We start from the raw sequence: 11,204 nt of genomic DNA, 5'->3' as shown, positions 1-11,204 counted from the left end.
CAATATATTACATACCTCCTTATTAATTCCATACTATCAGCTATCAAGAGAGATTTTTGGTAACAAGTAATATTTATATGAAATTAATTACTTTGACATTGAATTTAAATTGCTTTTAATATTCTGTTTTTTTAATTTTACTTTATAATTTTATGTCATATCGTAGCACAAAGATTATAACATTTAAATTTAACATATAATACTACCTCTCAATAATAACAGTTTTAAGTTGTTATAAACTGTGGATGATGTGAAAGGATTTATAGGATATTGGGAATTTTCACAAACAGAACATTAAGTTTCGGTAACTGAAATGCATCCTATCAGGCGTTAAATATCTTTGGGTGTAAGGATAAACGTTCACAAACATTAAAAATGTAGTAAATTTCTAAATAATTATTACTGCAGCTTAATCATATGCCATATATTTTTGACAGCTGATAAAGATGATAAATTCAATCCTTGAAACATTGTGTTTTATGTTTGTAACCTTACAATGGAAAATGTCTAAAACCCGTATTAATCTCACAGATTTTATTAATGATTTTGTGAAAAAAGAATTACAATTATATGATCGTAATTGATATGCATTTTACAAATCAGTTCGGATTGATTTATGGCTGTTTGGGTTTAATTTAGTTGGGATTCTCATGTAAGTAATAAATGTTGTTTCATTCTTTATACATATAATGGCAAACTAAATTGGTCGTACTTAAACTATAATTTAGAATGTAATTCAATCTAAGATTGGAAATACTTTAAGACAGTAAAATGTGTTTCTTATGTTTTATATGTATTAATTTAAATGTGAACACTGATCGGTTTCATAAGAATGTTATGCACAACAAAATCTAATTCGAATGTAATAATTAATTTCTCATTCAAAATAATTAGTAATTTATGTTGTGTTGAAGTCATTGCTCATTCATTGCTACGAGTACTATCCATTTGAAAACCTAATTATCTGTTTAATTGATGTCAGAGCTCGTTTAATAAGATTCAAAGAAATATGGTTCGTTTCCAGATGTAAATAACCTGAAAATGTTTTAAACCCTGCTAAACAATTTTAAATTCATGGCTGTCGTGTTAATTTAAATAATTGATTGTTTTACTGAATTAAGACGTTTCCAATTAAGAGTATGAAATTCAAGGAAATCTACAATAGTCGTATCAGTGTTTCAAAAAAGAGTTTAAAATGTAAATAATGCTATAAAATTATTAGTCAAGGCCAATGTCTCAAGAAAATTATTTTCAATTAAAACTTCCTTAGACTGAATTGTTTAGCTGTTTAATGAGTGTTCTGTTAGGCTATGGCAGACTGTACGTTTCTTCATGTATATAACGTTAAAATTCTTGTACTAAGAAAATATCAGGAATTAATTTATCCTTCAATAGGTTTATGGAGGGATCTTTTGTAAAAATGGAAAGTCAGAATAAGAGCATATTTCAACAACCCGTGACGTGTATTTTTTCAACGATTTTTGCAGACTGTTACATACTCTCTACTTGACAAGTCGTTTTTCATCTCGTAAGAACATTCGCTTACGGTAACCAAATGCCGTAAGATGGTGTTATAACGAGGGGGCATGGAAGATTACCTGTTTCTGTAAGAAATGCGAACAAAAGTGTGTGGCTGATAGTGAAATAAGAGAAGTGAGAGCGAAAAAGAAATGAGCTAATGTCGGGCAGCGCAGGGGAGATGAAAGCTAGGTGAGGGAGAGAGTACGCCACAAGACGTGAACCTTGTGCTCCTTGTAATTATGAAAATGTAGTGACAGCGTAATGCGAGTGCATTGTGTGGCACCCCTTGCTATTGGCGGGACGGCAATCACCGGCACAATGCGAGAGCCTGCCATTGGTTCACACTCAAATATGGCAGTCGGTGCGGTGCACTTACTGTACTCGCTCCACAAATATCTCAAAGGTCTTTAAACTGTATGGTTTATGGGCAACATACATTTTGAGAGCCACCACATACGCCATTTTTCTAGCTCTTTTATGTTTTTGTCACGTAGACCGTGTTATACCTGGTAGATCATTTGGACTGGAAAATATAAATTTATGTATCAAAATGTCCCGTTTTTTATAATCTAAATAAAAATACTTTTTTTAAGATTTGGATATTATTTTACAATGATCTTTATACAGAGGTTATAAAAAAATGCGTAACGACAATTTAAAAATAGACACGATTTAAACATTGATTTTAAATTAATTAAAGATTGCTTTCAGGTTATTGTCGCCTAGTTGCGTGTATACGTGTTTGATTTTCAGTTGAAAATATGGATAAACCCGTGGTTCTTGCACGTGTAGTGGAGGTTTTGGGACGTACTGGATCCCAGGGCCAATGTACTCAAGTGAAGGTAGAGTTTATAGGAGAACAAAATCGTCAGATCATCACAAATGTTAAAGGTTCAGTCAGAGAAGGTGACATCCCAACCCTACTGGAGTCTGAACGTGAAGCCAGAAGATTAAGATAGGTAGGATATTTATTTTTTATAATACCAAAAAAAGTTGATTTAACATGGCAGTTCTCTAAAGGCCTGAATAAAAACATCAAGAAAGAATCCTTTTGAACATCGATGCTTTTATCTCTTAGTGTTTCATAAATCTTTTTATAAGAACGGACTAAAATGTGTGTAAGGTAAAGAAAGTTAAAGGTACTGTTTTAAAAATAAGATTCCTTAAAAAATGTATTAAACTTTCATGATAAGCCCTTCCTGTGTTTAAAGGGCACATTTAACCCCCCACACTAACCCCTATTTTTGACATTTAAGTTTTAAGTCATTGAAAGTTTTTTACGAAACATGGACATGGATCACATGGACTATTTAGTATGTAGTGTATGAAACTTCAATTGTCATTTTTATATCATCGTTATTGTGTTATCCAGACTTTAGAATAGTAATATAATACTAAGAATTTTGTTAAAAGTTACCCTTTTCCACAAACTATCTAGAATTGTTCATCCGGAGTAAAACATCAACAAAAAATAGAGAATAGGATTTGTTTTAAGGTCGTAGCTTGATATGCAAATCTTAATTTTTATAATTTGAAGCATTTATTGTTTTAAAACGTCCCTTTACTAATCAAAACCTCTTTACGTCCACATGTATTCGTAACAGATAGAGATCTCAGTCAAAATAAATTAAGCTTCCAGTATATTTAATTGGTTATCTTGACTGGGATCTCTAGTTTTATTGAAGTTTATTTGAGGTTTAAATTATTTTTCTTTAAAAAGGCGACACGTTAACATTAATACGTATAAGTTTTCATGTTATAAGTGGTTTATAACAAGTAATGATATAAACAGACTGTCAAAAATGTTTGGGTAAATACCGAAGGAATTTGTATTTCTAGACTATAATAAAAATAAGATACAGCGTTTTGCAGAATAAATGTGCTCTATTACATATAATCATTACAAAAAAAACGAAATTCAGGAATCTGTGTCCGCGTTTGTGCAACGATAATGACAAAATTATATTCAAAAATTAAAAGTGAAGGGTTACTCACTATTTTGTAATATATTGTACTGCAGATTGATAATTACCAATTGAAGGAGAACATAAACGTTGAGGTTGTTTTGTTTATAAACTCTGCGAATGCTAATGATGACCAGCATTGACTCTATGAAGGATTTTCAAGAACATAGAAACGTCATCACTTGACACAATAATCCAACTAGTCCTACCTGCGGCTTAAACAATAATCAAGACTCGGATATAGTTGATATATGAAGAGGAGATCTAACGGATGTAGTTCAAGATATAACTGGAGCCGTAGTCTCGATTGGAAGGAGATAAGACTGAAGGAGTTGTGATAACAAGGAGGTGAAGACGAATAAGTGCTGTTAAATTTTTAATACTAAAGGAAGGGGGTGGTTCTAAAAGTAAATTAATAATTATGCGTTTAGTTTGAATTCATTCGGAACATTCAGAAATGTGTGTTTTGAAGCGAGCGTCTTCACAGACGAACACAAAAATTGCTGGCGATTATGACGTGTAGCTGGTATCATGAACAGTAACTGTTGATATAATAAGCTCTTATTTACTGTATTTACTGATGTCTTTGTACTTTCAACTTTTACGCGTCAATCCTCCAGAACGAGAACCATTATCAGGACTGGAAAAATGTGGTGAATGATGACAGAACCTCCTTCTTCGATTAAGGTGGTGATACCAGATTTCCAATTTGAAAAAAAAACTATAAAAAGCTTGGAATATTTTTATAAAATAGTAGAAAAATATCATATTACTTCAAGTGTGTATCCCCTTAGAGAAAATCCAATGCTATGTCTTGCATATACCATTTAGTGTAAATCACGTAACTCTGGTCCTATGTTAGAATACATCCGAAGGCCAGTTGGTATTCACCACTGAGATTTCATTTTATAGAGGTATTTGAGCTAAATGTTACAGCGGCTATAAATTTGGGATGGACCAGAATGGTAGAAACTATTACGTACTGACTTATTGTTACTTCTATAATTTTCTCGTCAATCCCCAACCTCCTGAAGACCAGAAACACGCACCCAATTTTGCAAACTTATAAGAGGACACATTTAATTACATCAACTACTATAGTTTATAAACATACAGCAAATTTGCATTTTATAAACACGTAACCTATTATTGCGTAAAATCGATAGGTAATTTCATCTAGGAAAAAATCTGTAATCTGTAAAATTTGTTTTAGTTTGATCCACTTAAAACCATCCATCAAGCGTTAATTATAAATAATGGCAATATCAGTGTTAGACTACGAGATAAAATTGTCACTTTCAGCCAAAATTTAGACTTTATAGGGTTTTAACTTTGATTTTCGGGTTGTGTTTAAGTGTACATTTACATCGATACATTAAGTACAATCGTTTTGGTTTAATAACCTCATACGGTTTGAAAATTAAAAAAAAAATGTTTTTTTCCATATTATATTTTTTATGTGTTTGTTATATTGCTCTGGTATTCTATTATTCCTGTACCTGATGTTACAAAATGTAATTTGTTAAATTTTTTCAAAGTCAGGGCTGCTATAACATTTAGCTCAAATATATCTATACCATTAAATCTCAGTGGTGAATACCATATATTAACCCAATCACTCTCGTTCCCTGCTAGAGGAAATGTCAACAAGACAGTCGGACGTACATATTGTATACCAATATATACTTCAAGCAGTGAAATTTAGGCACCGTTACTTATATATCACTTTCTATTGGGTGAAAATAACAGGATCGTCTATAAACATACAGATTTTACATGTATACCTTGAGCAAACTGCATATACAGGTATACAGATAATAAATTATTTGTACTACTTTGAAAAATAGTTGATAAATTTCATCTTACAGTACCGGTTTAAAAGATGCTAATATTGTTACCGCATTGGCCAGTCTGTCCCAAGCCAATATATTGTAAATTTAGTTGAGAAGTGGGTGTTGGGGATGCTCAAAGTGACATTCCAGTGAACATTCCACCAATATTGCTCGGGACAGCAAATATTACAACATAATCCTCATCAAATTGACACATGAGCCTTAAAAATATTACTATATTTAGTTTAATAATTTATTTTTTAAAGATGATAACTTATCTGCTTTGTCATTTGGAGTATTAGTTTTCTAAAGCAGTTACATTTATTCTAAATTAACTCCTAAAACATCTTGTACATTGCATTGTGTGATGTATTTCGAATGAGATCACAATCCGATCAAAATAAATTAAATGAAAAATGTTTTCATTATGAAGGAGAAATTAGGGGTTTTTTAAGAAAAAAGAATTATCCTGAATTTGTGCCAGATTTTGCTTTATTGTATGGCTAAGCCGCAACAGGCATTACATTACAGGTATATTTTTGTATCCTGTTTAGTTTAATATACAATAATATAAATTCATTGTTGTACATAACAACACAATAATATTAATACAATTTTACAATAGGTACTTATGGTTTGGCCACAGCACTGCAAAGTAACAACAAAAATATAACATTCGCAAAAGTTTATATTTTAGACAGAATATTGTCAGTTATAGTCCAATTGTATTTTTAATTAGCAATGTATTATAAAATGTATGACTAAAATATTCCATCGAATTTGAGCTATAACCACTGGTTTAACACAATTTTGGCTTCAAATAATAATACACTCTGAATTTGTATTGCCTCTACTTACAGACATTTATAATTCTATATTTTATATTTCTATCTTAAAACTGATCTAAAACAATACGAATGCCAAATTATGCTCACTTAGGCCCACTTGTTCTGTTTTTGCAATGATATATACTAAACAAGCATTTCTGGTGTGAAGTTTCTGAGTTGCGCTACTATGAGGTCTAGAATGTTCAATTTTATTCTGTGTTCAAGTAAGTACATAAACATTTTGGGTTTAATTTAGTTTCAGAATTTTAGAGATGAATATATATGCTAGTTCAAAACCCCTTTAAAATATAGTGGTGCAAATGGTGGTCGTCTTTTTGACACCAACCTAAGGTTCCATAGGTGTATGGAACGTGTTGATATCTTTGTAATACACTGGACTTAACCTAAGAATAAATGTTCTATAGTAACTAAAGCTGTACACATTTTAGATTCAGTTAATTTTCAGACACTTTGAGGTTATTACGAACGAGAAGTAGTAAATAAAGGTAAGTTATATTACAAGATCGATACCGTATTTCCCACTTGATTATATGTATTTGAGAATTACTATTGTTATACGCAAATAATAATTATAAATGAAATTGGTTATTACTTTATTATACATAGACTGTGCAACACACTCACTATACAAAATATATTCCTTACTTTCCTTGTTTTTGTTACTGCACAAAATATAATAGGAATTAAATGTTTCACAATTTTGATGTAGCAAGATTACCTTGTTTCATTGATGTGTTGAAAATGTGTGTTAAGGATACATAAAGGGGGTGGGAGTGGGAAGGTAATGTACACTGTGAATAAACCTGAACTAAAAAAAAATGTATAAATGACCACAAGCAATAAAGAAATAAATAGAAGACGTGTTGGAAGGAACAAGGCACGTGCTGAAAGTGACAAGTAGTAGAGAGGGTGACGGACGAGTATAGGACGAGTAGAGGACGAGTGCGAACTAATATTTTGGCTGACAAAGAAAGATGTGGGCTATCAAAAGGGCAGTCGGGGACACAAAGACTAGCCGCTCCTGAAGAGCTCTCTCACGGCTCTTTTCTTTATACCTCTAACAAATAGTAGCTTCTTCGCCCTCTAATTGCCTTCTGAAATTCCTAAGAGAAATTAAGGTGACGTAATAACGTACTCATCTCACTTTCTCATTTTTTGTGCACTGTAAACCTGAAACTGTAAATATTCCTACCATACTTTTTCTAATAATATTGGTAACTTCAATGTTTTCGTATTCCCAATAATCTACATTCAGTCTGATGGAATCGTGCTAGATAGAATGTTCAGTTGCAACTTATTTCTTGTAAGTAAATTGACTTAATTTCATAGTATTACGATAGTAACGTATTGGAATTAAAGCACCTTTTTTGAAATTAATAGACAAATGGTCTATTAATTTCACATATAATATATGTTTTTTAACCTAAAAACAAATACAATGATATGTGTTTTAGGTGTTTTTACACTTATGTGACTAATGCCATGGCTTTTTTAAAGTTTCATAATCACACCGTGCAAACATATGGTCAATACAATTAAAATCTTGAGATACTTAGGCTTTGCCTTCTTATTCAGTTAAGATATGTCAAAACATTGCAGAAACTGTGTAAAGAACATAAATTTGACACGTTCACAAAATGAATTCAAACTAATATTGTGTTATAATTACGCAAATTTATAAATGAAATTCTCAACTTTTGGTGAAACTAGGTAACAATCCGTGAAATTTTACGGAAAGAGTAACTTAGTCTACGTACAGTTGTACTGTAACAGTAGATTATTTTACGTTTTAATCGTATACGTATGAAAGTAGGTCCAAAAATGTTTTTTTTTTTCAAATGGGGGTTAGAGGGTGATATTGCATCCTTGGGCACGTACTTATACGAGACGCATATATAGAACAATTAACGTGCTTTATAAAAAGTTATAATTCACAAACTCATCCAATCTCCGACATAGCTAAGCTCAATTCATTTCCAGTAGACATGCCCAATCCACTGCGCAAAACAATTATGTCAATTTTATAACGTGAAAATCAGGTGCCAAATTAGAACTCACCAATCTCCGACATAACTAAGCTCTATATTCATTTCCAGTAGACATGCCCAATCCCACTGCGCAAAACAATTATGTCAATTTTATAACGTGAAAATCAGGTGCCAAATTAGAACTCATCCAATCTCCGACATAGCTAAGCTCTATATTCATTTCCAGTTAGACATGCCCAATCCACTGCGCAAAACAATTATGTCAATTTTATAACGTGAAAATCAGGTGCCAAATTAGAAACTCATCCAATCTCCGACATAGCTAAGCTCTATATTCATTTCCAGTAGACATGCCCAATCCACTGCGCAAAACAATTATGTCAATTTTATAACGTGAAAATCAGGTGCCAAGTTAGACATAGGTTAGAGAATTTCTTAGTGAGGATACCATTTGGTTGACTTAAATGTAGTAAAATAAACTAAAATAAATAATTAATATAAACGCATTAAATATGATTATTAATTATTAAAAATAGCGATACACTCCTCCATTCACCATGTAGGTGTTTTTATTGTCTTCAATTTTATTGCATGGTTATGGCCATATTCCCAAATGATCGGTTTAACATATAGAGTTAGGGAATAAATTATTTACGTTTTCTTGACTATCATCTCTTATTTGCTAAAATCTAATTAAGGTGCATTGGAACAATTATGAATCTGCTGGGACACACGATCAAGCATGTTACGAGTAATTTTTGGTGGCCTTTAGATCGAGTCAATACATAAGATTGGTGGGACATCCACTAACGTATTGATAAAATAACCAATACTAATTTCAATCCCCAGCTGCTTAATAATTTTAAATTATATCTGGAAAGCCATCCTTACATAGGATGTGTGCTTGATAGCGTATTTTTTGGAAAAGTTTTCATAGTTAAAATGTTGTCTTGTCACTGCAACAATTTGTTTCTATTGTTCTTTTTCCAACTACGATACGACGGTTGATAAGTATCTTCTAACTTTCACAATCTCTTGTACGCTTCTGTACAAAGTTCATAAGTTCTAATTCTTTGTTTTTCACAGTAATTGTCAGTTTCGAGTGGTTTAAGAAAGGACTTTGATGATCTCATACTAATAACTTTATTCACTTACGCGTTACTCAGACCACGGATAACCTGTTAGTGATGCGGTGGGCAAGGCCACTAAGCAGTTCGCTTTAGAAATATTGAGCACGAAGGTTCCAAAGGTATATCCCAAAAAGCGTCTTTTTTACCTAGAAATCTCATACCGAATAATAATAAATAACAATAAACGTACAATGCTAATACTAATAATATAATTGTTTATAATAATTCGTTCACGTACGATCGACTAACTTTATAAGAATAATTCGTACGTTTTGTAAGGGAAATCGTCACTCAGACAACAAATGGGCGGCTGTCTTGAGTATCAATTTTTATTACGGTGTATTGGAAACTGCTTAGCATTTAAGATGCAGTTTTCACAGTCTGGTAGCCGCATTAATTAGCAAGGTGCTTTTAGCGATATGGTGGCTACTGGTTTAATTGTGTTGTTGAATGAATTATGGCACAGGAAATGTTATTTTACACTGTTGTTGAGCACAAAAAAAATGGTATAAAAAAACAGGCAAAGGTGTTGTTGGCATTCAGTTGTGATATCATACGTGGAGTAATTTGAACGCCGCACCGCGACAGTGGAAAATTATCAGGATAACCAACTACTGAAGATGACTGACTCTGTCTTGAAGGCAATAAACTCGTCTTTACGATTCTCCTCTGTCGAGGTGTAATATTATTATAATTCAACGAGGTTTTCCCACACAGTCCAAGTTGAATTACATAAAAGGTGGACAATTACATTCCTGTACGTAATAGCACCGTCCCCATATTTGTCTAATGTACTTTTTAATGGGTCTTCCTTACTATCCGTCCACGTTGCTGACAATGTAAAGGGCAATAGTACAGTATGAGACGCATACACAGAAAAAAAATTTAACGTGCCTTATAAAGATTTGTGGTTCACCAACTCTCTTTTCATCGTGATTAAACAATTCAAATTGGTTCTCGGCGTCTGGACTATATATATATATATATATATATATAATATATAAAAATATATATATATATAATAGTGGTGATACGATTTGGTTGACTTAAATGTGGTAAAATAAAGTAAAATAAATAATTAATAAAATAATTATCAAGTATGTTAATTAATTATTAAATAATAGCGATAAATTCTCCATCGCTTTGTTGGGAAAATGTGTCAGCAAGGACATTTTTAATACCTACATACCTAGTTAGTAGCATATTTAACAAGGGAAGTCATCTTCAGTCAATATATATATATATATATATATAGTCCAGACGCCGAGAACCAATTTGAATTGTGTAATCACGTAACCTGGTTCTTCTTCTTCTGGAAAATCTATCATCAGCAACATCAGTTTTGTTGTAAGGATGAAATTGAAGTTATTTGTTTAAAGTGTATAATTAGCGATGAAAGGTGTGAAAAGATAACAGGATTTTCGACATTTGCCATCGTTATATGTTACAAAAGGTATTACACAACGTTTCGAGGATTGGAATCTATCCTATTCGCCAGGTGGGGGGAGGTTATTAATAAGACAAAAAGAAATAACAGAAAGAAGAAAAGAAGGAAAGAAAAGGTGTTCAAGCATACCCAAAACAGCTTGGAGTCCAGACCAGGCGTTGTCACTGCAGACAATGCAAGTCCTGAACACAAGTCACGATTACGAGAATTACAATCACACATCACACCAGGACAGGCGAAATTGAGTGTATAAAATAACTTTAAACATGAAATAATAATTTTTTCAGGTAAACTTTTTGTAGTTTTACAGAATTAAAACCAATCGTATGGCTTGTCGGTGGCTCCACCCACATGGAGAAAAATGTGCGAACTACGCTTTTAATCTTTCCAATTATTTTAAAATTTGTGCAATAAGTTTGCAATTAATTTGGGCCCACTATTATCACCCTAATTCCAAGTGTTTTTACGTACTAA

The 11,204-nt window shown here is 32.2% G+C and overlaps 1 protein-coding gene across 1 annotated transcript; it reads left to right on the top strand.

Moving 5' to 3' along the window:
• The first annotated feature begins 2,233 nt into the window (after nucleotides 1-2,233).
• LOC124368519 (40S ribosomal protein S28-like) lies at nucleotides 2,234-2,480 on the top strand. The gene has a single exon (XM_046825761.1). The coding sequence runs from the start codon at nucleotides 2,283-2,285 to the stop codon at nucleotides 2,478-2,480; it is 198 nt and encodes a 65-aa protein (XP_046681717.1). The 5' UTR covers nucleotides 2,234-2,282.
• Nucleotides 2,481-11,204: the final 8,724 nt, after the last annotated feature.

Source organism: Homalodisca vitripennis, chromosome X (genome assembly GCF_021130785.1).
Source record: "Homalodisca vitripennis isolate AUS2020 chromosome X, UT_GWSS_2.1, whole genome shotgun sequence".
NCBI classification, from domain to species: domain Eukaryota; kingdom Metazoa; phylum Arthropoda; class Insecta; order Hemiptera; family Cicadellidae; genus Homalodisca; species Homalodisca vitripennis.
The sequence above is the reverse complement of the archived record's forward strand: the minus strand, read 5'-3'. Positions and strand labels throughout refer to the sequence as shown.

Bases quoted from the DNA above. Each gene is read 5' to 3' on its own strand.
- LOC124368519 (XM_046825761.1), top strand. From the start codon at position 2,283: ATGGATAAACCCGTGGTTCTTGCACGTGTAGTGGAGGTTTTGGGACGT.